The 19073-nt window shown below is 46.2% G+C and overlaps 1 protein-coding gene across 1 annotated transcript; it reads right to left on the reverse strand.

Annotated features, from left to right (window-relative positions):
* Positions 1-235: 235 nt before the first annotated feature.
* LOC138262303 (olfactory receptor 1E16-like) lies at positions 236-1177 on the reverse strand. The gene has a single exon (XM_069212200.1). The coding sequence runs from the start codon at positions 1175-1177 to the stop codon at positions 236-238; it is 942 nt and encodes a 313-aa protein (XP_069068301.1).
* Positions 1178-19073: the final 17896 nt, after the last annotated feature.

The raw sequence follows: 19073 nt of genomic DNA on the forward strand, positions 1-19073 counted from the left end.
AAATGCAAATAACCTGAAAGTTTTTTCTTGGATAATGTCACTGTAGCCTCACTTCAGATATGTTCCTCGGTTTGGATTTGTTTACAAAATACATAGATAACTAATTAACAGCTGCAACATAAATTAATGTATATTTTGGAAGCATAGAAAATATGCGTTTCAGCTTCTGCTTAAGGGTGCACACTATTATTTTGAAGGAATGTCTTCTATCAACATGCTGGAACCGTCATCTTTATTACACAGATATTTTCCTACAAAATAGGTTTCTGAGAGCTCCTTTGACGTCATTGTTTCTGAGGCTATAGATGAAGGGGTTCAACATGGGTATCACAATGGTGTACACCACAGTTATCACCCGCTCCTGGTACAGTGCACTGATTGAGAATGGGCGTAAGTAGGTGAAGAAGATGGTCCCAAAGAACAAAATCACCACAGTGAGGTGAGAGGAGCAGGTGGAGAAGGCGCGCAACCTCCCCTTTTTCGACGGAATCTTTAGTATAGTGGAGATAATGGACACATAAGAGGCGATAGTGAACACAAAGGGGCTTATGGTGACAAGGGAGCCCTCAGTGAAGACCAGCCATTCATAAGACGTGGTGTCAGAACAGACTAGCTTGAGGAGAGGCGGGAGGTCACAGAAGAAATGTCGGATGAGGTTGGAACCACAGAACGTAAAGGTGGACACCATGCTGATGTGCAGCAAGGAAAGGAAGGATACAAAAAGCCATGAAGCACACACCAAAGAAATGCACAGTTTCCTTGACATCACAGATGTGTAACGAAGTGGGTAACAGATGGCAACATAGCGGTCAAAAGCCATGACAGCAAGAAGGTACATTTCAGTGCAGGCTGTGCACAAGAAGGCATATAGCTGTGCCATGCAGCCATGGAATGGGATAGTCCTAACTTCTGCCAGCATGTTCTGCAACATCTTTGGAGCAATAGCACAAGTGAAGCAAATGTCCACAAATGACAAGTTGCCCAGGAAGAAGTACATAGGGGTATGAAGATGGCGGTCTCTGATAATTACAGCTACAATCATGGTATTCCCCGTGACAGCCGTCAAGAACATGGCAAGGAACAGAACAAAGAAGCCAGTCTGTTGGTTTGGGTGGTCCGAAAGTCCCAGCAGAATGAAATTCTTCACTGACGTCCAGTTTCTTTCTGTTTGTCTCATGGTTGCTGCAGGTGGGATCTGCTTTCAGGTGAACTGTTTCTTCCTATTGGATGCCAATAGCAGGAAGAAGAGATTAGAAGTCAGAGCAGCAAACACCCTGAGCCGTTCAAAAGGCTAAAGGATTCACATCAGGAAACAGATTTGGTTTTCCTATGACTCCCTGAATGAAGCACAAACAAAAAAAGAATGTAAGATATTGCACTGGAGAACTCTTTGGTCTTCCAGTACAAACTTGGTAATCTACCACCCTCTCAATTCATTTTCAGGAAACCAGACATAGAGCCAGATCTTGGGGTCCAGGGAACTTGGTCAAATGGCAATCTGTGTAAAAAGTAGTGCAGTCATGGGTGCCTGCAAGGGCGGGCCCGAGGGGGTGCTTGCCCCGCCTGGATTTAGGTACAGCCTGGTGTGCAGGCTCACAGTGCAGCGTAACACTATGACCACAATAGTGCTACATTGGTGGCACTAGTACGGCCGCTGCCCCTGGCAAAATAAGTCCGGGAGGCCGTGGACTGTTGCCGACGGGTCGCAGCAGGTGTCCCATCTGAAAACATTTCTGCGGACACCAATGACAGCAGTTGACCTGAAATTTTAGAAACCAAGTACTCCTGTGAGCTCACTGTTTCTTCCTTTTTGGGCTTTGACTGTGGAGGGGAGTTAAGCTATAATCTCAAAGTTTAGCCTTGAAGGCTGAGGGGTAGAATACTACAGGTAGTAAGAGTTAACACATGAATAATGGTAATGTCTAAACTAGGAGTTGGTGGCGCCCACTGTGACAGTCTTTATTGGCGCAAACCCCGAGCATCCTTCTTCATAAATTGACTATCACTTTCCAATTGCACCCCTCATCTCTCCTTAGCCCATCTCTCACATATATTTAATTTCATTTAGAGCACTTCTCATACCATAGTGGGATGTCAGAGTGCATTACATCACTCATAAATATTATATAGAGACAAGGAATGAATGTGTAAATCAATATAAAGGGAATGTTACATAAGGCAATTAATTTATCAATGTTCCAGTTTCGCTCTCCTTGTATATCACCCAGTGTTAATCACTCATTTTTTGACTGTGCAGCCTGGGTTGGTGAAGAGCCTCCTATCCACCTTTGTAACCAACATACAAAATCACAGTGTTGACAGGGGAATTCCCCTTGCCAGCGTCCAGACGCACTTTACCTTCTACAGTAACTTTGATTTAGTGTTAAAAACTGTGCTTTTCGTGGCTGCTACCATGTACAGGCAAAGTTGCTAGTAGAGATAGCTGCTATATAAAATTGTACAATTTTCTAGTTACTGATTGCTCTGTACCACCACTTCATATCATAGCCGCAAACAATGGAATATTTTAAAAATTAAAAGCTGCAAAGGGACTAAGATTTCCCAAAAAATCGGATACATTTATTTCAAATGATCCATCTGCAAAGGTTTTGAGCCTACACGTTTTGTTCTTCCACATAGCACTTTCTTAAGACTGAAACAAAACTAAAAACAAAGAAACCTCAATGAGAACCCAAAGCCTATAAACATCCCAGTCCTGTCTAATAGGTGGAAACATTTTCTTGTGATTGGATGTAGCTCAGAAGCACTTATAAATCATAGCCAAAACCCAGTGGGATAAATAAGAAATATCAGCACAAGTGCAGCAGATCCTCTGGTTTATAATCTAGTGAAATATCCTGATTGTTTTTAATGTTATGGTAATTCCTTTAGGAAATAATTTTATTTGATATATGATTTTATTGACATTTGTATAATTCATCTTTCTGTTTTAGACAATTCCTATAGTTTACTTTGTAATCTGAAAATATATATTTTTAGTCACAGTCAGTGAGTGTGCCTATTATCTTCACTTTCTTGAAACGTGGATCAGTGGGGTGTATTACATTATTTTTTCTTTTTTGAGCCTTTCTTTTTTCAACCCACATCAAACACATGCCTTCCTTAAAAAGTGTAAAGCAATACAGCGTTCAATGTTATATATAACGGTTGGCTCAAAGCAAGTCCATTGTTTGCCCAACACAGATGTAAACATAAAGTGTAATTGATGCTACACTCACATACTGAGTGCCACGTGTGCTGCATCCATTTCATGACATCATCATCCATCATTCCTCTTACATGGTCCCTCCTCCATCATCCATCATTCTTCATCCCTCATTCATCATCTGTCATCCATCATCCCTCTTTCTGCACTCCTGTCGACCAGCAAATTGGTTCTCCTGAACTATCACAGGCGTAGCCTGAATAGAAACAGAAATCTCACCACTCAATGGACGTTGGGACTTCCTCCTGTCGTTCCTTAATGGAGCTGTCCAGCCCATCTGACGTGTGCTATAAAGCCTCCCCTATCACCTTCTGCAAGCTATTATCATCCACTAGCGGCTCCTCTTAATGGGCCCAGGGGCTGCGACCTCCATGTCTTTTCTCAGTTTGTTTTTACTATGTTAAAAGTGAATAATAATTGTTTTTAACTCTTTGGTATGAAAAAAACATGTTGACCTCCTTCAGGTCCTACAACGGTCTTTGTATGATGCCTGGTGCAGGCGCACACAGGCACCAGCACCAACCCCAGAGAGAGTTTACAGAGCAGAATAAATCACATCCCTGCCCTCGGGCCCTGATACACCTCTGTGCCTCCGCCATGTGTGAGGTACTAAATCATCACAGCTAAAGTTAGACATGGCCTCTGCCAACTAATGCCCTACAGTGCCTGTGGCTACATGCGAATCAGCCTGTCACCTCACCCTTTTCCATCTTGTCAAAGAGTTGGGAAAGGGAAGGCTGAAAAAAAGGAGAGATTGAAACTTGGTCCCTGCAACTGTGCAGGCTTGAGGTTTCAGTTTCATGCCTCAGTGCCGGAGGTAGAAAGGAGCAAGAGTCCAAAAGGGACCTGCAGCATAGTAAATTGAAAAAAAAAACCCGTAAGAGCGTATGTCTTTCGGTTAAAGTGTGTCTGAGAGAGTGTGTGCATATAGGAGTGTGTTTGTGAGTGAAAATGAGAGAGAATCAGTGGAGGGAATCAGTCAGCAATAACGACTGATAGGAAGTTTGAGTGAGAATCAATGATAGTGGATTACCAAATGTGCTGACAGTCACCCCTATGAAGCCACCCAAAACCAGGAAAGCATCAAGGTTAGCTAGCTGGTATATCCCCAAACTCAGAGCCATCAAACTCAACTGCAAATGATTAAAGAAAAAATGGTGCACCACCAAAAACAAGTGTAACAAACAAGTGGCCAGGTGTAAGTGAGAACCCTTGCTTACCCTTCATAAATCAAATGTAGAATCAGAATATGGTGCTCTAAGGAGGATGAGGTGGCCAACTTCTAAACACAATCACAAAACAGCACTCCGAGCAACCCAATGTTTTTTTCACACCAACAAGTCCTTGTGTTCCCAGTTGGTCTTTCATTTGTAGAACTGTTTTTGGTAATCACACCATTGCCTTAATTGTTTTGGCATATTAATCACAGTTATGTCCTGGGCTACAACAATATATCTTTTTTTGCAACACATGTTTAGTTGTACAAATTAAAGATACCCCTCTGTTCACCCATGGCCTTTCACTTACTGCCCCACTCCCCGTGCCTTGAGACCCTAGTGGGTGACTAGTCGTGCTTTACAAGTATTATGATTGATTATGATTGAAAGACCAAATGGGAACACAAGGACTTGCCGGTGTGAAAAACATTGGGTTGCTCAGAGGGTTGTTTTGTCACCACCAAAAACACCTCTGACCAAGTCGCCTACAGAGCAGCCCTCAAAAACTACCACTAATGCATCAAGGACGCTAAGAGAGCAGCCCTCACGAACCGCATCGAAACGACCACCAACTGCACGAGGGAACTCTTCAACTTAGTCAAAGTATTTTCCAGCCTGTCAGACACGGAGAACACCATTCGCCCCTCCAAAGAATTCTGGGTCACTCTGTCAGACTATTTCTATAACAAGACAACCACCATCTACAAAAACTTCGACCCTCAACCTAACTAAGTCAACCCCAAAAACCTTGACCCCACACACACCAACCCAGCCATCACCTCTTGGGTGCCTCTAACCACACTGGCCACCGCAACCATCATATCCTCCATCCACTCCGGGGAATCCAATGACCCCTGCCCAACCACTTTTTCAACTTGGGAACTAAAAAAATAGGCACAGAACTCACTAACATCCTCAACGCCTTCATCACCATGGTAACCTTCCCTAACAAATGGAAACACGAGGAGGTCAGACCTCTCCTGAAGAAGCCCTCTGCCGACCCAAGCAAGCTCAAAAATGACCATCCCAGCTTTCTGCTCCGGTACCCCGCCAAAATCCTGGAGAAGGCCATCAACCTCAAGCTGACAGAACACCTGGAAAGACATGACTTGCTTGACGCCTCACAATCACCTCACAATCTGACTTCTGCCGAACCACAGCATGGAAACAGCCTTTATAGTGGCCACAAATTACATTAGATTCCTTCTTGAATGCGGGGAGACAGCAGCCCTAATCCTTCTCGACTTGTCAGCAGTTTTCAACACCGTATTCCACCACACCCTCATCAACAGATTCAACAGCATCAGCATCCAGGGCAACGCCCTCAAGTGGATCGCCTCCTTCCTCGCAGGAAGAACACAAAGTATCCACCTACCACCCTTCACCTCAGAATGTAAGAACATCATTTGTGGCATACGCCAAGGATCTTCCCTCAGCCCAACACTATTCAACACCTACATGATCCCTCTCGCAGACATTGTCAGATCCAACTGACTCAACATCATAACCTGCGCAAACAACACACAATTCATACTCTTGCTCACCAAGGACCCCTCCAACACCAGAATGAATTTCCGCAAAGCCAAGATTTGTGTTGCCAGTTAGAGGAGAACCAACAGTCTCCAGCTAAACTCGTAGAAAATGGAACTGTTGATCTTTGGGAAAAATACCCCCATATGGGACAACAGCTGGTGGCCATCCGAGCTAGGCCCTACACCCACCCCAACAGACTATGCCCTCAACCTCTGCTTCATTCTCAACAGCGAACTTACCATGAAATGCGAAATCAATGTAGTCACCTCATCCTGCTTCCACACCCTCTGCATAATCTTCAGATTGATCCCCACTGACAGCAGGAAGACTGTCACCCAGGCCCTTGTCACAAGCCAACTCGACTACAGCAACACACTCCAATGCCAACATCACCACCCAACTCTTCAAGAAACTCCAGGTCATACAGAAAGCAGCCACCAGACTCATCCTAGACCTCTCGAAACAAGCCCACATCAGCCCCCACCATGGAACCTCCACTTGCTCCAATTCCAGAAAAGATGTCAGTTCAACATTCTCACACATGCCTACAAAGCCGTACACAACCAGAGACCGACTTACATCAACCACTGCATGAAGTTCCATCCAGACTCCTGTGCTCTGCCTCCCTCCCCCTGCACACATCCCTTGCATTCATTGCAGCCACAGTGGATATCTTTCCTTCTCCTACACCACCTCAAAAACCTGGAACGACTTCCCCCTCCACCTACGAACCTCATCCTCCTTGACTGACTTCAGGAAGAACCTCAAGACCTGACTCTTCGACTGAGACCTTGCATCCTCAGCACCCGGATACCCTCAGGGGTGTTTCTAATTTCCATTAGGGTGGTGAATTCATGCTGCTGTTCTGGTCCCTGTAGGTACTCAATGTTGTTTGCTTTCTGTGATTGGTTAAGTATTCACATATATGGATGCTAGGCCATTCTAGACTACTCTAGAATCTGCATTTGGCAGTTAATGACTTTCGTTTGAACTGGAAGCTTTCATCCTCTTTCTGTGCCCATTTATGTCTGTGGATTTGGTGCAGGAGCCTTTGATGTTATAGCAGTGCTCGTGACTCTTGACTCTACACATCTGCCTTGTGGTGATCAGCTTCCTGTGTCAAATTCCTCCAGTAAAAGAAAGATGGTTCCATCATCTGACAGTGGCATAGTGGTAACAGATGTGTTGTCAGCACCCACTGGTGTGACAGCCTTTTCATCTGTTGTGACGGTCTTCAGATAAAGAAATTATATGACAGTGCAAAGTGTTATCAGTGTGGCATAGATTTAGTAAACATTAACACAACATAATGCATCAAGGGAGCTTGTGCTCCATTACAGCAAAGGGATAGAGCAGAAATGTGCCATATTCAATAAGCTCTGGTGTTTTTCTGCTCTGTCTTTGGGCTGGTGCACTTGTTATGAAAGATATGGAAGGTGCACCATTTTGGAGCAAACCCAGGCTTATTGACTTTAGTAAATCTGGGTTTGCATCAAAATACATGGGACGATGCACAGAAACGCCCATGTTCCACCAATGAAGTGCCTCTCTGACTCAGGGTAACGCAATGCAGGGCAAAGCATTGCGTTGCAATATTTAGGGAATGAAAAGTGACGCAAGGTCAAGCAAATATCATTTTGAGTGGCCTTGTTAATGTCACTGAAGCACTTGCGTTGCTGTCCGTAATGCAAGAACAATGCAAGTGCTTTATTAAATCTAGCCTACTTGTCTATTGTGCTTAGATCGCAGTACTAACAGGTGAATTCTATTTGTACAGGTGTTGAATGTGCAGCCATGGACATAGTATAAGTTTGAATGATCTGTGTGTATGATGTATTCTACTCTGTCAGAAAGGGAAAGGGGCGGGGCCATAGGGGCCGATGAGTTGAGGAGAGTGCACTGTACACTCCCCTCAGAGTGCTTGTGTTTGGCCGGTCGTTTCGGGCCGGCCAAACACAAATGCACCGTAGGCTCTCTCCAGCCCCGGCAACTAGAGCCTGCACAGGCTCCCAGTCTGCCTGGGAGTGCTCTGGCTGTGTGCTCCCAGCCAATCCTGATGCTGCTCTAAGCACTGAGCAGCGTCAGGATTGGCCGCAGGGCAGGCTGGAAGCCTATCTGCAGTGACGACAAGGGAGCAGCGTGGGAATGGAGGAGGTAAGTTTTTATTTATTTACTTTTTTAAATTAAATGTTAACACGCCCACGCGCTGCACCCGCCCCACCCCACTCCTTCACAGTTAAGTGAGCCGTGACTGCGTTACATCCCCCTAATAAATGTATTCTGTGCTAAATATTTGGATGCAGATGCTTTCAGTCGGGTATGGTGAGGTGTCTGTTGGATTTCATCGGGGAGGTTTACACATACAGACAAAAACATGCACACACTCTCCCTCTCTCAGTTTGGAAAGAGTTAAAAAATGTTGGTTGTTTCGCAAAATATTCCACTTTTACCCACTTAGTAATCCTACCAATCCGCAGTCCTCTCCCTTTCCACTGCCTCTTAAGCCACTCTTGTGTGCCTTGCTTGTCGTATAATGTATTTTTTTAACATCATGTGCCTGCGTGGTATTTAGGAAGTCTGAAACTAACACCATCCCCCATCATATTGACCAAGCTATGCCCCTGGTAACTTACACGGAAATGTACATATATTTCTGTTGTGTAAGATACTTCACCCGTCTACAGGCAGTGTGTACAGAGTGCATGTCTCCAATATCCCCACTTACACTGGTAATTCTGTTAGGGATCAATCATAGGTTTCGAGGACATGTATCTTGCATGTGTGAAGTATGCAGATGAACATGGGAATGCAATCTGCTCTATACATGTGCTTTGAAGGAACCAGTTACAAAACGTGGAGTAATACCTTTCTTACCTGGGATTTAATGATCTTCCAGGCTTGTGGTCTCCCGGCCTTCCAGTCCACAGATCATCTCAGAGGAAATCACAGCAGTCGCTCTTCAGAGGTCGTGAGGTGTCTCATGCTGCAAGGAACACCCCTGCTGCTAGGGGTGTCCCACGGTTTTGCACCAGCTTTTTCCTAGATGCACCTATCTTTGGCACCTTGTTTCCAGTTTCTCCACTGCCCTGCTGTTAAATTTGATTTGTAGGTTCTCCATTGTGTGGTCTGTGGTGACCCTGCCCACCTCTCACCAGGTTGTCCCCCAGCTCCTATCTTCCACTGCCAGATGCTGCTGTTTTAAGGGTCTTGATAAATACAGCCAACTTTCCTGCACACCTTTGCCTCTTCATTTGTGCTCTTTTTTATGTTGTGTTGAACCATGATATTTATCATTTGTGCACTGCAAACGTATCGCTGTGCCTTTTTGTAGCACCTGCACAGGTAATGTTATCCTTACTGAGCAGGAAGTAAATTTTACGCTGCACTATTTTTCCGACATCTTGGAACACTGCACAGATGTCTTTCGCATATTGCTGAGAGGAGCTTTATGAATCGTGGATTCATTTTTATAACATTACAAAATGGTTTACCCAATTTGACTTTGAAAACTGTAAATTTGAATTTGAAAATTAGGATATCATTGGAGACAGGTCTCTAAGTAGCTTTCGCTGGGCTGGGTTCCCCGTGCCTACTGTACCTAATTTACATGAAATGTGATTGGCACTTGGGCAATTAACTGCATGTGAAGATTGGTGCTCAAGAATGTTTCTCAAGTACAAAACGTGCTTCTACGAACATAGTCTATGACATCATTGGCGTGCGACATGCAATAAATGTGGTGCTGCGCCATATTTTCCTCTTTGCGCAATGCAGCAGCACAGATTTCAACACTGTAGGCCTGATTCACAAAGGTAAACTTAGACTTTTGGTTAAAGTTTAGACGAAAAGTCTAAGTTTACTACTTCTCAGTATTCACAAAGGTAAGTTACGAGTAGTATCTTTATGTCTGCACTCGGGCGGCTGATCTGCATTCGGGGCGGATGATCTGCATTCGGGGCGGATGATCTGCATTCGGGGCGGATGATCTGCACTCGTGGCTGGTCATCTGCACTCGGGGCTGATCATCTGCACTCGGGGCTGATCATCTGCATTCGGGGCTGATCATCTGCACTCAGGGTGGATCATCTGTACTTGGGGCGGATCATCCGCATTCAGGGTGGATGATCCGATCTTGGGTTGGAATTACTGTAATTACATGCACTTGGACATTATTAATGCCACCTGCAACTCTGCACCAAAAACCAGATAAAAGCAGCCCACAAGCAAGGTTTAGGTTTCTCCACACACTACTGCACCTGCTTGCTCTGCATCTACAGAAGCCATGCTACCTACAAGGAAGAAGAAGAACTACACGGAGGAGGAGACAACCATGATCCTCCAATACATCTTCAGGAACTACAAGAGATTGCATGGTCTCCCACCCTACAGCAGCAGTTCCACACAGAAGACAGCCCTATGGCAGCAGTTGGCCACAGCGGTCACTGCATTGGGGTAGGACATATGGACAGTAACTGACATCAAAAAGAAGTGGCAGGTTGAGAAGAGGAGGGTGAAGGAAAAGTACACCAGGATAGAGGTGCCCAGAGCTCTTCCTGGTATATCAACTGGAGCCTGCCTCCAACTCACCCCACTTGAGAGGGACATCCTCTCCACCATAGACCCCTAACTGCTCCATGGGCTGCCTGTGGTGCCAGGTAGTATGTCATGAGACTAATGTCAGTGATACTCCACAAATGTGACCATAAGTTTTGTCTCACGTATGTGCAATCTGTATGGTGAGTCAGACCCTCATGTGTCTCAGCTGGTCCTTTGCACCACAAGTCCCAGAATCCTTTCTGATGTCCATTGCAACTTCCAGTTCCCCAGTCCCAAACAGTGGCCCATCACAGTTGCCTCATCCACGTAACACTGGTAAATGGCAATGGATATTGTCCCTCATTCGCTTACAACTGCTGTTGGCATGTAGATGCATTGGTTCACAAATGTGACTGGTTGCACATATTCAATTATCTTGGTTGTGTCTGATGACCTTTCCCTTTTATTGCCGCATACAGCCAAAATACAGTCACACTCTGGAAGGGAGGTCCCTGCACCATCAGGGAGGCAACATCACAGAGCATAACAACCCATACCATCAGCACTAACTGGTACATAAATATAGCCAGGAGAGGGCAATAACTCCTACTTTGTGACCAGTCAACTCCTAGATACATTACATGGAATCTATAAACTGTGCCAAACCTATGAAATGAACTAGGTAATGTTGTGTATCACATGTGTCAACTAGAATGTAAACTGAAAACATACATATCATTGTAGGCCCTGTGATGTTGTCCAGCCTGCAGTGACCTCTGCAACATGTATGGGTGTGACATCTGGTCAGGCACTACACACTGGACGGATGTCAGGCACTGGTAAGGATATATGAAATGACTATACCAAATGCTCATGCTCCTTATCTGTGGTTTAAATGTCAGCAGCATGTATTGTATGTCTAATATCGTTATTTTCAGTCATCGCCATATCCTCACATATGGCTCATAACAGTATACCTTGTCCTAGCATGTTGGCCAATGATACCTCAACTCAAAATGTATGTGTACAGTACCTACCTAAGGGTTCATATTAGCCCTCATGTAGGTGGATTTTGCGTAGGTCAGTGCATCAAGTCTATATGTTACAAGTCATTATTACTTACCTCAGGAGGAGTAAGGTGTTAGTGCTTCCCCAGGTGCACATCGTTCTGTCACTCTGGGGAAGTGTCACAATCTATAGGTGTTGTGTGGGAATACCCCCCTTCCCCATCATGGAATGCCACTCAAGTGCAGAGAAAGGCAACACAGTGAGTTGTGTAGCCTTGACACATTCCATAGCTAAGAGGCCATTCCAAATCATGCAAAGTGGCTTGCTGTGGCTTCATAGACATGATGTACTAGCGTGCACAGCTGGAATAGTACAAAGAGAGATGCTTCAGTGCCTTGAGGGACTCATAAATACGTCCCCAAGTCTCTCACAGAGAGGAGTAGTCACAACTTATTTGCAAGTCCATGACAAGGATACTTGCTGGCCAAATCCCAGGAACTAACAGCTAAAGTAATGATGTAGATGAAGGATGTGCTGATACAAGCAGACTTGCGTTTGGGGAGTGGGGTTGTGGCTGGTAAGGTGGATGTAGAGGAGCTGAAGCCTATACATCTAGCGGGTGAACTGCAAAACATGAAACTAGTAAAGAAGGGGATCAGCCCAGCTTCTCCACTTGACCAAAATGTGTGATCCCAGACCAATGTTTATTTCACTTTGCCTGCCCTTCCCCATAATCACAAAGGAGTAAAACTTGGAATACAGGAGTTCAGGGTGTGAGCTGTAAATAACTGTATCCAGTATCAGGTAAAATAGACCATGATATTGTTCACGTACATTGGGAACACAGGCCAGAAGAAGAGTGCAAATGGCTGACCTCACAGTCCACAATGGGCATTGGAGTCCTGTCGGGGGGGGGTAGAATGAATGTTACCTATACCTTGGTTGATAATTGTGTATTTTAAACATGTACTCTGCAATGCACTGACATAATCTGATGTGCAAAGGTGAACCAGCTCTGCATGTTCAGGAAGATTCCTTTATAAATTAGCAAATGCCACAACACACATGGGATCCCTGATGCCCCTGAAAATGAAGGCGTGTCCAAAAGTAGGCAGTGCAGGACACACTAGTTGTTTCCAACCTGTAGCTCTCAGTAACCTCCAAATACATGTTTGCCTGTAAGTGTGATACCTGGTTGATATGAGGGCTGCCTGTAACTTGTAGATCACTGGACCTCTGACCGGTACATGTAGAATTATCACCATCATCCTTTGCGCTTAGTTGCAGATATGTATGTTGCATCACAGCTGCTGCCAGGACTACTTCAGTAATAGGGATTACACCATCCTGGCTGCAGCAGTCAAAACCACTGCCATCTGTCCATCAGGTAAGTGTGCCATATAGTGTTGTAGACTTTTGATACAATAACCATGTACAATAACCAAATCCTTGTGGCAGGGGAAGAGCAGATATTGCCACTTCAGCATTATATCTGACGTTGGTGTGTTAAATGTACCCAACATAATCAGTGATGTGTATCAAGTGTGCATTTTCAATTATAAATTATGCAGGACATTAGCTATGCTGTCACTTCTTTCATAAGCTGCTGGGTCAAGGACCATAATCTTCTGCAACACACTCAAGAAACCTGGTCCACCAGCTGACATCAAGTGGGATTTCAATGCCACACAGAGATGTGGTTGGAACTGGTGAGTTTGCTTTTGCATTTCACATCTGCATTGAACACCTCAATGCCACAATGTGAGCTATAACATGTAGGTGTACACAAACCAGGTCACATATGGAACATCCATTGATGTGAAGATAATTTGACTCAATCCCTGTGTTGCAATGCATGATGCTGTAAGGCAAATACTAAGCCTGTTGCAACCTCTGTCTTACAGGTGGTGAGGAGGATGACTTGAGTCTGGAGGAAGGACCATCTACCAGTGAACGGCGCTGGGAAATCCGAGGGGAGAACCCACTCCTCTACCTTGCCAGCTGCCAGAACTACACAGGAGGAGGAGAAGGAAGTCGAGGAGGATGAAGATCAGGGCCTGATTCGAACAGATGTAGAGGCCGATCCCCTGAGCTCTATTGTTGGCCCAGGCAGCACACCATCAAAGCCTACATCTGCTCTGGTCAGCATGGTGCATCCTCTTACATCTTAAGGATTGCCCATTCCTCACACCCAAAAAATGACCATCACCTCCTTACAGTCCTCGCATCCAGGTCAGACGTGCTGGTGCCCCTGATCTGACAGTGTCTCCCAGGCCTTCTGTCCATCCTATGAGGTACATGCCAGCCCTGGTGAGGAGCAGATAGCCCCTAGGCACAAATCTCTTCCTCATAACTTCCCACTTGCCCCCCCCCCCTTTGCTGGTGGATCAGCCGGTCGCATCTGAGGCCGTCCCAGGCAGAGAGGGCTGACAGATATTCATGGTGGAGAGTGGGAGGAGAATTTCTTCCAACAGCAGTCAGATGTGAGGCAGGACATTTGTGACATAGGGGCTAAACTTTCTGACATGTCTGCCTCACTACAGGAGTTGTGCCAACTTCTGCAGTTGATGCACAGAATGAGGATAGATACATCCTGGAAGACATGGGAGAGAGGCTGAATGACATCATGACCTTACAGACGGAAGAGAGTGCAAGACACCGGACTCCATATGGAAATGATGGAGGGGATACTCAAAATTATACCAAATCAGCCTTCACAGTAAATGCATGGAGGGGAGGAAACACATCTATCTGCACCACCTCACCCACAGCACCTGCTTAGGACACCTGCACAGGGCCCCCATCAATCTACGACGAAAACACTCCCCTTACACCCCCCACTGCAAAGTCATATCCTCTCCCTGTACATGCACCCCCTGTCTAGGAACCACCATCCCCTGTCCAGGATGCACCCCCGTATCCAGGAATCACCACCCCTTGTACAGGATACAGCCCCCCTGTACAGGAACCCCCACCCCCTGTCCAAGATGTACCACCTTCTGTCCAGGAACCACCACCCCCTGTCCAGGATGCATCCCTCCCCCATCCCAGAACTACCACACACCACCACCTGAACAGGATGCAGCCCCCCTGCACAGGGACCACCCCCGTCCAGGATGCATCCCCTGCCAAGGAAATACCACCCCCAGTCCAGGATGCACCCCCCTATATAGGAACCACCCCCCATGTCCTGATACAGCCCCCTGTACAGGAACCCCCACCCCCTGCCTACACACCCACCTGCAACTCCAAACCCCAGGAAACACCCAACCTTACAATTTTACGTACCGTCAAAATTGAGAAGGTGAAAACAAGATCCCCCTTAAGCACTGTAAATATGTTTGCACAGATCAATGTAAATAAGAAATATCCAACATTTAAATTGAGCTGAGTAATAGTTGATGATGGTCAATTGCTTAAAGTGGTTGTAGGTCATATGTGTTGATAAACGTGGCTAAGACATGTCCATTAGTAGAACCATCTGTGTACAAAGGTATCATGTTATAGGCATTGCTAAATCACTCCAAACGTATACTTCCTTACTTTGATTCCAGCAAATACAATGAACTACACAGTTATTTTTCTTTTACATGAATATGAATAGAATTAAAATAAAATAACCCCGTCCATTGGGAATGGAGAAACAAACTAAAATAATGCTCTTCATCCCGAATGGGCAGGGGACTTTGAGGGTCTTGGACAAAATTAATAAAACACATCAGGAAATGTCAGGGGAATCATGTCATCCTAGTCATCCTTGTTTTCGATTGCGACAAGTTCCTCTGCCTCTGTGCCCTCTTCCTGGCTGACCGATGGAGGACCTGACACCCCACAGGAATGGGATGCTCAAGGTATATGGGGAAAAACAGAGTTGGAGGACAAAGGTACATGGAGGATGGTAAGGAAGGGACGCTGGGACAGGGCAGACATCATGGCTGCCCCCAAGGAAGTGACGGTGGTATTGAGGGCAGCCAATGCACGAGCATTTTCCTCTCAGGACCTGCACAGTTCATAAAGGATCTGCTGTAGGAGCTGAGAGGAAATGCCATGTTCCCCCTCAGATGACACCATCCCATTGGGGTGACATACCAGGTTGGGGTTTGGGTTGCACACAAGTGATGTGTGGTGTCAGGGAGAGGGATGCTTCTCAGGGAACTGGGGAAGGCACTTGAAGGGGGACTAGTGGCAGGGGCTGCTGCTGTGGCCCGATGGACTGGGGGCCTCAAGAGTTAGGGAGGAGTCAGGGACAGCCCCAGGTATAGATTAGGGCCGCCCTGGGGACACCTCCGGCAGGTCAAGTTCTTCAGTCACAGGGGGAGGGCCAGAGTTATCCAGATCATTGCCCTTCCCTACAGTGTCTGCAGCCTCCACCTGGTCTGTGGCTGATCGTGTGTCCATCCGGGTGGGAACACTCCCCCTGCCTGAAGATGTTCCAGGTCCCTCCTCCTCCTTTTCCTCTTCTGTAGATGACAGAGGCCATCCCACTGACATCGGAAGGATGCCCTTCCCTGTCCTTGGTCCTCTCCCTGGTATTCCTGGCCAGCCGGGTCCGCTGAAATAGAAGTGAGAACATTATGTTGCTGGTGTACAAATCAGGGCACAGAACATCGGTACATGAAGCAAGTGCTGATCTTGTTCTCTTTTGATCTCACTAACCCATTAGAGGTGACTTGGATCCCAAATGTATGTGTACTATTACTGTAATGTTCCCTGGCATAACACACACATTTACATCTGACACAATTGTGGAGTGCCTACCCTCCTGTAGTGATGAAGCCTCACCTTCAGCATTTTTGCAATACTGAAGCCCAATTTAAAAAGGTTAATAAAGATGTTTGTTGTAAACTTAGATCAAATGTCTGAGTTTACCTTTGTAAATTGGGCCCAGTGTCTCCTGTCCTTGCTACCTAGTCATCTTCCAAAGTCAGTCTACAAGTAGAGCTGGGACACAGTCTGGATGGATCTGTGCACACCTAAGCATGTATCTATGATCATCCTGTAATGTGCAGACTGGATAGTCTTACACTGACTATCAAATGTCATCTAATGTGTGGTATGGTCTGATTCCACACAAATGCTTGAGTGGGTGTACATATACGCACCTGGCCTTGGTTCGACCCTTGCTAAGCTGTGGGTCTATGTACTGGAGGATCCTTGACAGCATCAGACAATCTACATGGCAGGTGCCACATTTGGCATGCAAAGACAGCCTGTTAGTGCTGTAAACCTGCTGGCACGAGTGAATAGTTGTTACAGCTAGCAAGACGTCCGTCACATGTGACATACGAGCCACTGTTTTGGAGACCTGAGCATTTAGTTTCCCTTGGAAATGTCGGTACCATTGTGTGTGAGACAAGTATCCTAAAGTCAGCCTTTAGTCCAAGATACATGTAATGACACTTTACACTGACAAAACACACACACAAAAAGCATGCATAACTCCACGTCCAAAACACAAAATAACATCTTGACCCCACACTGGACATTGTCTGGCCCATCCCTTTGCCCTTGCACCCAGCAGTGATAAGGTCCCTTGGATCAACAGTCATGGTGTTGACATTGCATTTCTTCCTCCAAATGCACAAGTGAGCCCCTTTACTCCAATAGTGTTCAGAACACTACAAGTCCCAGGATTCACCCTGGTTTGTGCATCCTGTGGGCTCCAATGAAACATTAGCCTTATGACTACTGCAGCAATTGCTCAGATTGTGTACACAGTCAAAAGAGACACATGGTGGCACAGCTCAGTCATCACTCAGATCATACTGACAGACATGATGCAGCCTATGCACTTACCAGGTCTCTTCTGCTCCAAATCCCCCAGCTGGGCCAGGCTGCCCTCAGGACCCTCCTGTACAGTGGCTTAAGGCGTGGCCGGTGCACATTGGGCTGGGAGGACTGGCCCAATAGCTCTTGGGGCCTCAGTCGGGCCCAGCATTTCAGGTCCTTCCAGTGCTTGTGGCTTGTCCTGGCCTGCCCGTGGTACACGCCGACTGCACTGCAGAGCTGCGCAATATCTGCCCAATCGGATGCACGCTGCATTGCTTGGCTGGTCCTCGGGGTCCCTATAAATCTGTGTCCAGCATCACCCCAACTAAAATGTCCAAATCTCGTTCACTGAAATTCCTAAGCCATGTTGGGGCAGTTAGGATGCACAGAGCAGTAGGATGGCAGAGCATGCTATCTGTAGTTGGGAAAGACTCAGAATGACAATAAAATGCCTGCCTGCAACTTCCTGTCATTAACCTCCTGCCTTGCATTTCCTCTGTGTCATTTCCTGTAGAAATTCATTGGGTTCTGGCCCGTCTTCGTATTCTAGGCCTGAGTGTGGATTATCCACACCCGAAGCGTACTCTAGGTACTCAGAGCGTAGACTCTGCAGTCGGAGCGTAGAATCCGTACTCGGGGCGGTAGACAAGGTCAAACAAGTTTAACATATACAAAAAGCATGTAAAAAGGGCTGGAAGTTTAATGAAGGAATGAAACAGCATATAGATACATGCTACACTACATTAATGGCCAGCACAGTTTGACCCTTTGCACTACGCTACTCTTGATATCAACATATGGCACTTATATCAGTGTAGACTGGACTGTATCACCAAAGTAAGTGCAGGTAGTGGTGTTCTTCCATGGGCAAATAGGGCCAGATTCACAGAAGGCCAGAGCAGGACTGCTAATACATAGCAGCATGATCAAGTATGTCAGACCAGCCCCCACAGAGACAGGAAACGCAAGTGTGTGGATCATGCAGGAGTGCTGCTTTGTTACTAGGGGCACATACTGCGACACCAGTTCAGACCCAACACACACTGACAAAAGCAGGCCTCACCCCTCCAGGCCACCGGGGAATTGACAAATTCCCCACCTGGCCTGTCTGGCCCTGCAAACAGCCTACACACTAGTGGCAGTGGCTCCTCAGTCATTGAACTTGGGGCAGAATGTCCACAATGAGACTTCCATGTGTGGGTGCCCATTGTGACTACAGCTCATATATGTGGTCTGGAATTTTGTAGAACAATAGCAGTGAGCAGCACTCCAAACCCCCTTCAACATCTGGAGAGGCTGATATCCATTTATTGGTCATTCAGAGTCAGCCCTACCTCCAAGTAGGATCTTCTGCCATCCTGCTGTACTGTTGAACCCACCTCATCCAACATGGCTGAATGACCTGTGGACGGGAAGACAAGACTGTCAGTGATACTGATATGGACGTGTTCACTGAGGGAGTGATTGATAGGTAGTCCCGCATTATGTGGGCCCAGATAAACAGATGCTTGCTACTGGAGCCTCATTACACATGAGACACTTTCTCTGTTTGCTTCAATTTGGAGCGTAAAAAAGGTGCAGAGCGGGAAAGTGTGCCCCAATAGATTGAATGAAGTGCCCCAGGGCAGATGCTCACTTGGGCTGCCCTGGGACTGGTGAAGTCAAGTGGTAAAAGGAGCTGTAATAATGCAGCCGCTCCATGTAGTACTGTGCAGACGTCAACCCACATGCACATTTGAGGGGGATTAGTGAGGCCCTTGCAGGCAAGTGCAGTGAGTGACTAT

The sequence above is a fragment of the Pleurodeles waltl genome, chromosome 10 (assembly GCF_031143425.1).
Source record: "Pleurodeles waltl isolate 20211129_DDA chromosome 10, aPleWal1.hap1.20221129, whole genome shotgun sequence".
NCBI classification, from domain to species: domain Eukaryota; kingdom Metazoa; phylum Chordata; class Amphibia; order Caudata; family Salamandridae; genus Pleurodeles; species Pleurodeles waltl.